This window comes from Palaemon carinicauda, unplaced genomic scaffold (genome assembly GCF_036898095.1).
Source record: "Palaemon carinicauda isolate YSFRI2023 unplaced genomic scaffold, ASM3689809v2 scaffold203, whole genome shotgun sequence".
Taxonomy (NCBI): domain Eukaryota; kingdom Metazoa; phylum Arthropoda; class Malacostraca; order Decapoda; family Palaemonidae; genus Palaemon; species Palaemon carinicauda.
In genome coordinates, this window is record NW_027169624.1 from 132,501 (window position 1) to 148,131 (window position 15,631).

Below are 15,631 nucleotides of genomic sequence, written 5' to 3' on the forward strand. Positions count from 1 at the left end.
TCTTTTATTAGAAATATTTATATTTAATTTTTGTAAGAGGGAATTTTTATCCTCAAATTGTTGTGAATCATTTAAAGTCTGTTCAAGGATATCTGAACTTTGGGTAATAGATTTAAGTAATACAGAACTTGTTCAAGGATATCTGAACTTTGGGTAATAGATTTAAGTAATACAGAACTTGTTCAAGGATATCTGAACTTTGGGTAATAGATTTAAGTAATACAGAACTTTGCCAAATCTCATGATTCCTTGTTTTCAGCACGCATAAATAACTGTTCTTATTTTACTGTAATAGTGTAGTGTTTTCCATATAGTACTGTACATACCTTTCTGCCTTGAGCTTTTCATTTGTTCTATTTGGTTTCTTTTCACTTAGTCCTTTAATTGCTTCAAATTTGTATTGCTCCATTATCTATCCTTCAGGATAAGCTGTATGATAGCTTTGCAAAGGGACTTAGTAAATCAGATCAGTATGGCAGTTCATTTAGCAGATGTGACCATTATTTACCAAGATGTGCTTGTATGGGATCTTTTAAAATGAGATTTGTCTTTGGTGGTAATTGTAGGCTATGTTTAGGCAGGAGTTAACATGCGGTGCGTACCATAGCGCTGTTCCGTTTAGTATAAACCCATGGTTAATGGATCTTCAGGGGAACCTCAAAAATGCAAGAAGGAAGGTAAATAAAGAGGAACAACATTTTAATAATTTGTATTAAAATAACTCTACAAGGAGGATGGTATGCAGTATTGGCACAATCACTCCTAGCGAAAGGGTTTGATATAATGATTTTAGCTGGTTGCGGAAGAATACTAAAGTAGGCTTGTGTAATATAAGGGTTTGTGTCTTACATGAACACAGTTAGAGGAATTTTCCTAAGAAAGAGAAAAGTTTATAGTAAAATATATTTTTTATTTATACTCAGAAGAAACAAACTTAGGTGATTTGAATGAACATTGGCCATTCTCACCAATAGTGTACAAGGAAAGTATTCCAATTATTATAGGTTTGAATTTTTTGCAATATAAACTATTGTATCCTATTTTTTTTTTAGCATTTTTCAACTATAAGAAATGAAATATATTTAGATTTTATCTGATGTCTAAACAAGTTTTATTTCAATTCAACCAGAGCGAGAATAGAGGAGTGGCTTCGTATCATGCTCGAGTGGGATCCGGTACTCAGAGGTCAAGTCGAAGGTGAAAATGGAACCAAGCAAGTCGTTGGCTTCAGCATGATAAATGATATACTCAATATAAAGGTAGGAAATAAAGCTTAGGATTTAAAACTGCCAAGTTTATTTAAATTTGTTATAATATACTGTAGTTCATCTGACTGAGTGACACTTCCGTTGAAAACAAATCCGATCCCCATAGTCTGTGGGGTCCCCATTAAGGTATTACTTACAGTATTTTTCTGAGTTCCTTTACCCCTTAACTGCAACCACTTGTTACTCTTTCGTTTCGTTCACTTTACTGTATAGCTCTTATAATTTTTCTTACACGAATATAAACCTTTCATTAATATTATTATTAGCTAAGCTACAATCATAATTGGAAAAGCAAGATGCTATACAGTAAGGCGAAAGGCTCCAACAAGGAAAAATAGCCCAGTTAGGAAACAATATAAGGGAATAAATTAACTATATGAAGAGTAATTAATGAAGAACTAGAAAAGCACTCTGAGAGTGCAGACCTCTGCCACTGCAGCTTATTTCTCGACCTTTATCTTATCCTTTGACCTAGGACTTACAAAATTGAATCGTATCCACGTCTCGACCTAACAATTAATCCCTGAAAGTTTCACTACTTTATGATTACATTATGGCCAGTAAGTTTTGTTAGGGTTCAACTTCATTCCCCATAATTTGCACCATGCAATAATTTGAAGGGATTCAGTAACCCCAGATCAACATTCAGGAAAGGAAATTGATGTAGAGTAGCCTCATATGCATATGCAATGAGCTTGTTTTTTTAGGCCAAATCACATATATGTGAATATAGGATAAATGTTAATGGGCCAAGAACACTACCCTAAGGAACACCAGCTATCACATTCCTATACTATGGTGTCCATCAATAACAACTTGCAATCTATTACTTAAGAATTCAATAATGATGCTAAGAAAATCACCTACTCCCAACTCTTTGACTTTGAAAACAAGGGCCTCAGGATTAACATTGTCAAAAGCAGCACTAAAATCAAGGCCAATCATACAAACTTCCTGACCACAATCAAGGAATTTCTTTAAAGCGTTGGAAAGTGTAATAAGGGCATCACATGTTCCAAGGCCTTTGCAAAAACAAAACTGCTAACAAAGGAACAGTTAATTACCTTCAGCATACCTATTTTGACGTTTTGTATAAATACATTAAAACTGAAATTCTTCAATATTTAGCAGTGCTAGAGATACTAAAAATACATTTACCTAATGGAGTAAGGTTATCAATTCTCCAAAAAGTACAAAAAGAATATCTTTTGCCAACTTACAAAAAATAAAAGACAGCTTAGGAGCTAAGAATCACTTGTCTCTATGAAAAACAAAGGAAAAATGCCATTAACTCTATATTATTATTATTATTATTATTACTATCCAAGCTACAACCCTAGTTGGAAAAGCAAGATGCTATAAGCCCAGGGGCTCCAACAGGGAAAAATAGCCCAGTGAGGAAAGGAAATAAGGAAATAAATAAATGAAGAGAACAAATTAACAATAAATCATTCTTAAATAAGAAACAACGTCAAAACAGACATGTCATATAATAAACTATCAACAACATCAAAAACAAATATGTCATAAATAAACTATAAAAAGACTATGTCTGCCTGGTCAACAAAAAAGCATTTGCTCCAACTTTGAACTTTTGAAGTTCTACTGATTCAACCACCCGATTAGGAAGATCATTCCACAACTTGGTCACAGATGGAATAAAACTTCTAGAGTACTGCGTAGTATTGAGCCTCGTGATGGAGAAGGCCTGGCTATTAGAATTAACTGCCTGCCTAGTATTACGAACAGGATAGAATTGTCCAGGGAGATCTGAATGTAAAGGATGGTCAGAGTTGTGAAAAATCTTATGCAACATACATAATGAACTAATTGAACGACGGTGCCAGAGATTAATATCTAGATCAGGAATAAGAAATTTAATAGACCGTAAGTTTCTGTCCAACAAATTAAGATGAGAATCAGCAGCTGAAGACCAGACAGGAGAACAATACTCAAAACAAGGTAGAATGAAAGAATTAAAACACTTCTTCAGAATAGATTGATCACCGAAAATCTTGAAAGACTTTCTCAATAAGCCTATTTTTTGTGAAATTGAAGAAGACACAGACCTTATATGTTTCTCAAAAGTAAATTTACTGTCGAGAATCACACCTAAAATTTTGAAAGAGTCATACATATTTAAAGAAACATTATCAATACTGAGATCCGGATGTTGAGGAACCACCGTCCTTGACCTACTTACAATCATACTTTGAGTTTTGTTAGGATTCAACTTCATACCCCATAATTTGCACCATGCACTAATTCTAGCTAAATCTCTATTAAGGGATTCACCAACCCTAGATCTACATTCAGGGGATGGAATTGATGCAAAGAGAGTAGCATCATCTGCATATGCAACAAGCTTGTTTTCTAGGCCAAACCACATGTCATGTGTATATAGTATGAAAAGTAATGGGCCAAGAACACTACCCTGTGGAACACCGGATATCACATTCCTATAATCACTATGGTGCCCATCAACAACAACTCTTTGAGATCTATTACTTAAAAATCAGTAATAATGCTAAGAAACGACCCACCCACTCCCAACTGTTTCAGTTTGAAAATAAGGGCCTCGTGATTAACACGGTCAAAGGCAGCACTAAAATCAAGGCCAATCATACGAACTTCCCGACCACAATCAAGGGATTTCTGTACAACATTGGAGATTGTAAGAAGGGCATCACATGCTCCAAGGCCTTTACGAAAACCAAATTGCAAACTAGGGAGTAGATGATTACCTTCAGCAAACCTATTAAGACGTTTTGCCAGAAGACGTTCAAAAACTTTAGATAATATGGGAGTTATGGAAATTGGGCGGTAATCAGTGGGACTTGAGCTACCACAAACACATTTACATAGAGGAGTAACATTACCAATTCTCCAACTAGTGCTAAAAGCTCCTCTTCTTGCTAACTTGCGCAAAATAACAGATAACTTTGGAGCTAAGAAATCTGCTGTCTTTATAAAAAACAAAGGAAAAATACCATTTGGGTCTACACCTCCATAAGCATCAAGGTCCATCAACAGAGCTTTAATCTCACGAGATCGAAAAGCTAAACTAGTTAGTTTAGCCTCAGGAAAACAGGAATGAGGAAGTTCAAGTTTTTCATTACTCTGTTTACTGTCAAAAACATCAGCCAAAAGGGTTGCCTTTTCCTTTGGACAGTGAGTGACTGAGCCATCTGGTTTAAGTAAAGGAGGAACTGTTGCATCTACACCAAAGAGTGCAGATTTAAGGGTAGACCACCATTTATGTTCCTGAGTTGTACCAGAAAGTGTTTCTTTTATGGTTAAATTGTACTCCTTTTCAGTTGAGGCATAAACTCTCTGAGCAAAAGCTCGAAGCTGAGTATAGTTGTTCCAGGTCAAATCTGATCTGTTCCCCTTCCAAAGATGATAGGCCTCCTGTTTCTCCAAATAAGCACGTCTACAATCATCATTGAACCACGGTTTGTCCTTCACTCGATACCTTAGCACACGAGAAGGGATACGCCTATCAATTATGTTGACTAGATTCTCATTCAAAGGGACAACAGGATCTACACTATTATATAATTGTGACCAATTCAAGCACAAAAGATCATGTAAAATCCCATTCCAGTCTGCTTGGGATTTCATATAAATTTTACAAGAATATGATATATCAGGGACAGGCTGCTCAGTCTTCACTAATAATGAAATCAAGGCATGATCAGATGTCCCGACTGGAGAACCAACCTTACCAGTTATAACGCCAGGGGAGTCAGTGTATACAAGGTCCAAGCAATTACCAGACCTGTGAGTGGCTTCATTTATGATTTGCTCACAGCCTGATTCAGAGGCAAGTCTAAAGCTCTTAAGCCATGGCGATCGGTAGGAGAGATAGAACCTAACCACTCCCTATGGTGAGCATTAAAATCACCAACAAAGACAAAAGAAGCCTTTCTATCATCTTCTTGTATCTTAGCCATAATGGTAAGAAGACAATCGAAGATAGAATCATCCATGTCTGGATTCCGGTAGATCGAACATAAATAAAAGTTGTTATGCCTGCCACAAACTTTTATTACCTGAATCTCATGACATCCACATTGATAGCAGGACTTATGAGAAGCAGGGTACTCTGTCCTAATATACACCGCCATTCCCCTGGCCCTAGGGATGGCATCACGTTTCAACATTATTGGCTTCTTAAAACCAGTTATAAGGAGCTCAGATGAGTGCCTCATATTAGAAACCAAAGTTTCTGAGCACAAAAGAATATCATACTGTCTGGACGCAACTGTAAGGTCTTGGATATTTGCATGAAGACCACGAATATTGCAATACAGAAGACGACATTGACGAAATCTAGGACGTACTGGTCCCGGATTTCGCTCAATGTCTCCAGACAGCATAAGAATTAATAGAAATAAAAAAGAGACATCATACTTAAAAACTATATTAACAAGAATTATAACAAAAACAATACGTACAGAATTATAAACAAAGTGATTAATGATACCCATAGACTATAGTAAAAAGTCGGAAAAACTGGTCAACATGGAGGAGCCGATACACCATGCAAGGCTAAATACCCTCTACCCTCCAGGATAGCCATCAAGGTCCATCAAAAGTGTTTTAATTTTTCAGGACTAAAAAGCTAAACTAGTTAAGTCACAGGAAAACAGAGTGGAAGAATATCAAACTTTTCAGTACTCTGCTTACCGTCAAATACATCAGCCAAAAGGGTTGCCTTTTTGTTTGGATTCAACCACACTGCAAGTCCTAGGGTAAGGTCAAAGTAAGGATTATTCTACCTGGCAAGTGAGTGGGGACCACCGTTCACCCGCCAGCAACTATATTAACCTCATCAAAATTTCTAATGGCCTGTCCTGAATCATATTCCTGTTGAAGTAATCAGGTTTTTATACATACATATACCAAGGCACTTCCCCCAATTTTGGGGGGTAGCCGACATCAACAAATGAAACAAAACAAAAAAGGGGGACCTCTACTCTCTACATTCCTCCAGCCTAACCAGGGACTCAGCCGAGTTCAGCTGGTACTGCTAGGGTGCCACAGCCCAACCTCCCACATCCACCATAGATGAAGCTTCATAATGCTGAATCCTCTACTGCTGCTACCTCCGCGGTCATCTAAGGCACCGGAGGAAGCAGCAGGGCCTACCGGAACTGCGTCACAATCGCTCGCCATTCATTCCTATTTCTAGCACGCTCTCTTGCCTCTCTCACATCTATCCTCCTATCACCCAGAGCTTTCTTCACACCATCCATCCACCCAAACCTTGGCCTTCCTCTTGTACTTCTCCCATCAACTCTTGCATTCATCACCTTCTTTGGCAAACAGCCATTTTCCATTATAGTTAGGAAAAATACAAATTACCTTTAAAATTTGAGATTTTTTTGACAGAGTTCTAGTGAATTATTTTTACTTGGACTTCTCTTCTATAAAAACTTTGCTTGTTATTTGTCTGCTCCACAGACTGATCAAAAGAGGTCAGAGGTTTTGCAGGTGAGGTGGAGAGTCCTTTTTAGTTGAAGGTCTTACTCCTTTAACTACCACTCCACTTGCTGTGAATACGAGATAGGTATGAATAACAGGTTTGTATCTGTGAAACAGGAAATACCTACACTTTTTAATAGGATTTTTGTCTTGTCTTTTAGGAAGTATGTAATTCAAAATGTATTCTTTCAGATGATCAAGATATTTGTTGTTGACCTCTGTCGAGTTCTTGAGTACGAAGTAAAAGAGAACACATCTCTGTCGGAAGTTCAACAGTGGGTCACACGAGACAGTGGGGTCGCTCTGGAAGACCAACATCTTTTGCTTCCTCGGGGTCAACCACCTGATATTACACGATCGGCAATACAGTGCTGGGCTCCTCCGGTAAATTCATTATTGTAATATTCCAGAATAAGAGTTACAGTATTTGATTATAGTATATTTTTGTTTTTGTTGATTTCTTAAAGATTTTTGGGATTCATAAGTTAGTTTTTATAATGTTAGTGAAATATTTTTAATAGTTCATTGATATTCTTCCTACCAGATATTAACATAGACTTGTTTTATAGACCTTTAATTTCATTTAGGCTGATTATAGTAGATGAGGTTAATAATTAAATTATACAATTATAACAAATGAAATACCACTTCCTCCTATTCCATAAGAATTTGTTATTCTCAAGGAATTACTGTGTAATGCAATAATACAAGAATCCTTCTTGATTATTACATATTTTATCAATAAAAATATATTCTAAAGCATTGTAAAGAAGATACCTCTATATAATGAGAATTTTAATTGGAGTAAGGTAAAGTTTAAGAAGGTGGACAGCCAAGTAAGAAGAAATTGAAAGGAATAGAGGAAAATAAATGAACAGAAAGAAGTACACAGCACTGTAGTTGTAACATAAGGGGTTGGCAAAAAACTTTTAGCACAATGAGTAATATGCCATACAAAGTAATCCAGAAGCATAATTATTTTATACATTATGTAATTAGATTGATTCTGTTTCAAATGTTCTGTATATTAGTTATTTTGAAGCTATTTTTATTAAAGGTAGGACAGTTTTAAGAATTACAATAGTAGTTGAAAGTTGTGACTATCAACATGTGAACAAAACTGCCACATTTTAAGTTTTTCAGATTCTTTTCAATACAGTATATTGTTGATCTTTTGAAAACATATTTGACCCAAAATATTTGTCCATGTACTTTTTCAAGATGAATCTGCTTATTGAAAAGTTCTTTCAAGAGTAAGCCCATCCTTCATGGACTTAGCAGATTACTGACTGAAACATATACTGCATTTCAATGAAGATCTTACAAATTTGGCCACATGATTGATTGTTGTTTTGTCATCTTTTATAAGGGGGAAGGGGAAACCCTGAAATTGAAACGATGATGTGGATGTTAGTCAAAAAAAAAGCAAAGGAAATTTATTTCAAAAATTTTTTTTCTTGCCAAGAATAAAATTCCTCTGAATCCATTATTGCTGCTTTCGAGTTTCATGTTTGATACATCTTTTTTTAATGTAATCTAGAGTCTGAAAAAATAATCTATATTTTATTTACTTGTCATTTTTTGTTTTGTAATATATCAAGATACTTAAATTTTTATCATAAATTCACAGGAGGAAGATGAATGGTTAATGTACGTTTTTGCCGAGGCTATGACAAGACCGCAGGTCCCGCCCCATTTCCCTCCTTTGGTAGAAGCGATGCTCCGAGAACCTCGAACTACTGTAGACTATCAGACCCAGCGAAGAATGTGGGCTCATGCCGTTTTCTTTCTTCATCGCGAAGCTCGATTATTGACGTTACTCACTCAGGCACAGAAAGTTTCAATGTAAGTTCACTGTGTGTGTAAATAATTTTTTTTAGAATGATTTTCTGTAGGTGTATCGATCCAGAGTAACTTGGTAAGCCTGCTTAAAGGCTATTTACTTGTGTTTTTATTCATAATCTGTTGGTCAACTGGACTGAATGGTGTAGTTTATCATTCTTTTTGAAACTTGATTGGTACAAATAAGGGATTTTGACGAAGGAAAAATCTATTTCTGGGCTCAACCTGTGTCGCTCCGTGAAATGCTCCTTAAAGCACCATTTCAAAGGTATAAATACTGCTAAACATACCAGAGAAAAAGTTGCATGGAATGCTAGGAATATATCCAGCTCGCCCACTCCTAAAGGGTGTCGGTATTAAAACTGGGGCGAGTGATACCACTACCAGAGATCCCTTTCCAATTAGACTTCTCCCTCCTCAACATCCCCCGTTACTACGAGGTGTCGTTCACTACAGTTACTGCCCTCCCCACCACCACCGCTACCTAACCTTCTCCCATCATTTTAGTTACCATAATGCATTTCTTTTGATAAATGAAGTAAATGGAGTGATATTTATTATCTAGGAATTCAATTGGATTATATACGGTATCTTTACTTTTTATTGCCTATTTAAAATAATTTAATGTATACGACATTGAATTGTGTCAGCTATGTAATGTATTTCTACACTTATATACAATATAATTAAAATATACATTTCTAGTGCAAGATGAAAAATTTCATAGAAACTTAACAAGGTACAGTATATAATTATTGACAGGCAGGCGATTGTTGGGTACTTTCTACCTACCTGTCAGTAACCACCTGCCTTTTTGTTAGGCTGTTCTCAAGTCTAGATATCTATTTTTTTTTTGGTCATTGATCCTGACTGGGTTCTGAAGCTTATTGATAGTTTTCATATAACACTGGTGTTCATGCTGACGTCTTGTTTGTGAATTAAGTGGTTAGGAATACTATACTCAAAATCTAATGGCTATGTCCATAAGCACTTTTTATGGTCATTCTATATCTTACGCTTCCTTCATGGAATCAGTTGCATAGCTGTGCCTAGACACTGTCCTCCTTCTATGGAAGGTAGGATTGTCTTAGTATTCCTAATACAACATTAGGATATTGTTGATCATGGACTGGTGTTCACAATCTGTTATTCCTTATTTATTATGCCCTTGTATCTTCCGTCAGTTTCCTTTGGTTTTGACCAAGAACAGTTTTCTTTAGAGTTCTGCTTTCAGTAAAGACTTTTCTAGCTATGGCTGTTGTCCTCAAGGTTTGCACCATTGCATCAAAGCTTCAATTAGAGTTCTGCTTTCAGCATAGACTTTTCTAGCTATGGGTATTATCCTCAAGGTTTGCACCGTTGCATCGAAGCTTCAATTTGAGATAGTTTTTTTTTTTTAACTTCCTAATGGAACTCTAGACTACTCTACCTTCCAAACATTTGGCTGGTACACAGGAGATTGGAAATAAGAGAGACAGTCCTGTAAAAGGATGAGAGAGCTCTCAGGGAAGGACATGGTTACAAACCAAAAAGTTCACATGAAAAAATCTTTCCAACAAATAGACAGTGAAATTTCTTATAACCTTTGCCTTATATTTCTAGTTTCAAACTGAAAGTCTTTTGGTACCTGCAAAAGTTAGTAAGTGGCAGGAACATTAGGTAAAAGCAAAAAGTAAATCTTTGTCTTTTTACTCTTTAGAAGTGATAATTTTCCACATGACAGTCCTTCGTGTTTTTGTAAATGTATAGTCTCTTACTACTGCCTCTCCTCTTCTAACTTCCTTCATTGCATTTTGCAAGGAAAGACATAGAAATGAGATTATATAGAAATTGTGTGGGAAACCATGTGTAGTGAAGATACTTTATCCGACACTGATCACAGAGCATCTACATACATATACCAAGGCACTTCCCCCAATTTTGGGGGGTAGACGACATCAACAAATGAAACAAAACAAAAAGGGGACCTCTAGAATAGCGCCAACATTATCCCTGCGTGTCGTAAGAGGCGACTAAAAAGGACGGGACGAGGGGGCTGGGAACCCCCTCTCAAGTATATAATCCTGCGAGACGTCAACAGAGCATCTACACAGAACAAAACAAATTTCGGGAGAAAATGGAAACCAACAAGCTTGTTAACCCTCTACTTAAAATCACCAAATTATAATGAGTAAGAAGGAGCACATGTCATTTAGTATATAGCAAATACATAGCACTGAACACTTGCTTCAAAAGTATTGGAAAACGTACGAAATAGAATATAGTAATTGCAGTTAATGAGGAAGCTTATTCTCATTTACCTTAAACAAGAATATGCTGTAAATATATATAAATGAAAAATTTAGATTCGTAAAAGCTATCATAACCAATTAACAAAAACCATTTCTAGAAATTTAAGATGGATGTAAATTATAAAATAAAAAAATAAAAGTACTTACTAAAACCTTCAAAAGTGCATACAGGTGCATGTACTGAAATATTCTTATTTCCAATCTGGTTAAGAAAACCTACCAGTATTACATTCAAACCCAAGAAGAGCTTTTACTGATAATATTATCACTTTTTTTTCCTCTCGGTATCATTACCCAGCATAAAGATATTTAATAAGAAATGGATAATGAAATAAGAATGAAAATTGGAAGCCTCGCTGTGTAAATCTGAACGGTTCTAAAAGTTTTGGAGTCTTGGGAGCCCTTGATCTTTTAGCAGAAGTTTGGAGGGCTTAGCCAACAATGACTCTAATGTACTTGCACCATCCTATCTGAGCATTCATGTTTATCATTCATCTACAATCGAATGATCTGTGTAAGATTTTAAACAATGCCTAAAATAGGCTATGGAAAAGTATCAAGTTTGTATGACAATGCTTCCGTTCCACTGTGTTACTAAGAACTGAATTATTTTGAATTTGAATTCTCTTTTTTCATTATGCATTTTTATATTAGAAATTTGCATTTTCATATGCCTGATTGATATATGTACTAGGTTACTATATATGAGTGATTGTGTGTTTTAATTTTTTCAAAACATTAATTTTAAAACTACTTATTTTATAGGCTTCATTTGATGTCTGGCCATGCACAGTTGACTAAGACAGGCCAGAGAATGCTGAGCGACATAGCAAAGTTGCAAGCTAGGCATCACTTGTTTATGGAAGCGCTGAATACGGATCTCGATTACTACGATGAGCAGGCCTCATCAGGACGGTTGAGTGAGTTGACTACTGTTCTTTATACTCATGACTTAAAAAATTATTTAACCCTTTTACCCCCAAAGGACGTACTGGTACGTTTCACAAAAGCCATCTCTTTACCCCCATGGACGTACCAGTACGTCCTTGCAAAAAAATGGTATAAAATTTTTTATTTTCATATTTTTGATAATTTTTTCATAAAATTCAGGCATTTTCCAAGAGAATGAGACCAACCTGACCTCTCTATGACAAAAATTAAGGCTGTTAGAGCAATTTAAAATATACTGCAAAATGTGCTGGGAAAAAAATAACCCCCTGGGGGTTAAGGGTTGGAAATTTCCAAATAGCCTGTGGGTTAAAGGGTTAACTGATAGGTAAGAACTGGGCCTGAGGAGTGTCATATGTGTATGTACATGCCCAGTACTCCTAATTATGATTTTTGGGTTCTCAGGAAATATTATAACTTCGATTTTTCCTTTTAGCATCAGAGAAACTCTACAGTGGATGGCGCGAAATGGGAGAAGTTACCCTTCGCCAGGTTCACGCCGTTGTTGAACGTGTCCAGCAGTTGGAGGGGTCACTCACAGCCCTAAACACGAGGATATTGGAATTGCAGTGCTCTCCTTTTGCAAGAGCCAGGGCTAGCGATTCGTTGGATGCTGCGTAAGTTCTGTTTGAAATGAATAAGATCTTTTGGAACATGTGGAGTAAAAATATTTTTGTAATTCTACTGATAGAAACTATCCAGTCCGTTATTTTGCATACTTTTGAAATGAGAAAGTTCTTTACAGATTGAATTTTTTATTAGCTTCAATGATTTTCTTTTTTTTCTAAACTTTTAATAAAATACCACCATACAAACAGATTGGCATCGGGAGAGGAGCTCTACTGTAACTTGCGTCGTCGAAATAAGGAGCAGCGAGCTAATCCACACGATAATACTGAAATGTGCAAGTTGTTATTGCAAGCTCTTAAGAAGCGAGACCGACTTCAACAGGATCTTTACAAACACATTGAGTATGTTTACCAGGCTAGAAGGGTCTGTGTTCTTTATTGAATATAGTCTTTAGATATTGCACCAGAAAAACTTTGATCTTTAGCAGACAGCATGAAGTTTGGTGTCCTGAAAAAAGTGTCCTCTATTCATTTATGAAGTTAAGTATCTTCCAGTAGTAATCTGAATGCCCCATTTATGGCATGGAAAAGAAATAGATATCTGCTTGAGGCTCAAGGGGGGGATGGTAGGTTCATCATTGCCAAGATTCTTGGACATGATGTGTTGTACAATGCTAGCGGCAAATATAGATTTTTTTAAGTAGCAGGTCGTCTTTGTTTTTATTGTTTTAGTTGAATATTCTTTTATTCTTTATTTATAATAAACGGTATCGGTGTCAATGACCTTCGATGTCAGGAGGCCAGAAAACATCAAATCACTCGATCCAGTAGTAATCATCAAGTGGTACTTTGAAGTGTCCTTAGATGTGTCATAGATGGGAAATCACCGATTACGTTATCTAGCTAATAAACATTCCTTTGTTCTTTCATGTTCTGATTGTTAAAGCTATTAATGCTTTTGGTAATTGTGATATATTTCTGTTTAAATAAGTATTAAATAACTGTATAGAAAATGGGAAATTTTTTTAAATTTAGAGAGAATGTTACGTGTAGATGTCGATAAAACCGAACTTCTGGGGAAGGAGCAATATGAACATCAGAGAAGGGTCATAGAAATAATAGTAGATTTACTTTACATTCTGGGTTGTATAATGTTATTTCATTTTTGTCTTTACAGAATATCAGTTAACTTTTCAGAATATATCGTAGTAACTTCACATTTTATTTTCTATAAGAACTTTTTATTTACATTCTAGGTAATCATAGGAAGATTTAACTGCTGAATTTGTACATTAGTCTTTTTGCCTGTTTCATAAAGACTATTCTCTTATAGTCTGAATATATTTTTAATAATTTTAGGTTAACTTTGTTCTTTCCATAGATTGTTGCTTACCCTCCCTCAAGAGTTTTTTTCATTTACCAAAAGCTTTTTGGAATATTGTCAATTTTTTCAAGGTAAAGTCAATGAGATCTCTCTTGAAGGTCCAGCAGTTTTCTTAACCTGTTGGAGAGTAATAACTTTGAATTTCTTAAATGTAGAATTGGAATAAAGTTCCAAATGTGGTAAGCCAAACAAATTATGGGAAAGATCACTTGAGAACTTGAACCACATGGGTATTCTGACTTCAATTTCAAACAGTGTTGATGATTATATGTTTGGTATTAATCTTGTGAGGTACCGCTACAGAATTTATATTTTTTTAATTTGTTGACATAAATGTGCTGGATAATCACAAGATTTTGTGGCTGAGATTCTCCGCCTATCTTTAAAAGTCTAATTGTTGAATAGTATTTAAAAGCATGAAAATATATTTGGTAAAATTTTGATAATAGTGTGTAATGGTTTTTAGGATTTACTACTTTTAAATGTAGGTCTAGTGAGTTTCTAGTTTAATTTTAGTTTTACTAAAATAAAGTTTTTATGCTTGAGGGTACGATACCTTGAATTGTTTATGATTACATACCTTGAAGTTGTGCTCGGTGTATCACTAACGTTGATGATGTTTCAGAAAACAGAATGAAAGTAAATCTGTTAGACAAGGACAAGATTTTTTGGCTAAGATTCTCCGCCTATCTTTAAAAGTCTAATTGTTGAATAGTAATTAAAAGCAGGAGTATATATTTGGTAAAATATAGGTAATAGTGTGTAATGGTTTTTAGGATTTATAACATTTAAATGTAGGTCTAGTGAGTTCCCAGTTTAATTATAGTTTTCATTAAAGTTTTTACGCTTGAGGCTACGATACCTTGAATTGTTTGATTAAATACTTTGAAGTTTTGCTCAGTGTCTCACTAATGTTGATGATGTTTCAGAAAACAGAATGAAAGTTGCGGTGAAGTTTCTGCCCTTTCCGCTCCTCTGGAAACAGTGCTGCAAGATTGTGCCAGAACAGCGCAGCACATCTCATCCCTCCAGAAGCAGCGGCAAAAGGATATTTGGAAAATAATGGAAATTGCGGTAATTATTTTACTTCTTGTTTGTACTAAGCGTTCTTTGCTGGAACCTTTGGCTCCATTTGCATTGTCTCTAAATCTTTTATTACTAATCCCTGACCCAAAATTGGCATCTTTCTCTTTTGTGTGTCCACGTTTATTTTGTGCAAAACTTAATTGTGAGGAGGGATGACTTTTGCTTTCTTACTGAAATCTTGTAAAGAAAGAATCTTGGTGCAGATTTATTGTTCAAATAGTTATTGTGTTAGAATCTGACTGCTTTTGACATGAATAGGCTCATTGTCATCATCGTTCCCTTCCACACCTATTGATGCAAATGGCCTCGGTTAGATTTCGCCAGTTGTCTCTTATCTTGAGCTTTTAAATCAATACTTCTCCATTCATTCAGATGTTTTTCATAATTAGATTCTACATCATTAAATTATTATTATTATTAGTAATAATATAGAGAGTAGAGGTCCCCTTTTTGTTTTGTTTCATTTGTTGATGTCGGCTTCCCCCCAAAATTGGGGGAAGTGCCTTGGTATATGGATGGATGGACATCATTAAAAGTTCGAGTAGTTGCTTTTTGGGGTTAATGCTTGGAGTTACTTTTGATTCTGCCTAATACTAGATTTACTTTGGGTCATAAAGTATTGTGTTTATATAGAAAGCAATTTTGAAGTCGGAATGCTTATTGAAATGAATATAATCATCCTAGAATGCTGGAGCTTCTCCACCATTTAGTGCTGCTGGTCAAGTACAAATAATTATGTACTTTCTAAATATA

General features: G+C 35.5%; 1 protein-coding gene across 1 annotated transcript in view; it reads left to right on the forward strand.

Moving 5' to 3' along the window:
• LOC137635966 (inhibitor of nuclear factor kappa-B kinase subunit alpha-like) overlaps window positions 1-15,631 on the forward strand; it is a 51,273-nt gene that overhangs the window by 17,487 nt on the left and 18,155 nt on the right. The window contains exons 7-13 of the mRNA XM_068368426.1: window positions 1,130-1,259; window positions 6,951-7,142; window positions 8,389-8,603; window positions 11,657-11,811; window positions 12,276-12,456; window positions 12,658-12,810; window positions 14,722-14,866. Coding sequence (XP_068224527.1) covers window positions 1,130-1,259; window positions 6,951-7,142; window positions 8,389-8,603; window positions 11,657-11,811; window positions 12,276-12,456; window positions 12,658-12,810; window positions 14,722-14,866 — 1,171 coding nt within the window. The remainder of the gene's footprint in view (window positions 1-1,129; window positions 1,260-6,950; window positions 7,143-8,388; window positions 8,604-11,656; window positions 11,812-12,275; window positions 12,457-12,657; window positions 12,811-14,721; window positions 14,867-15,631) is intronic.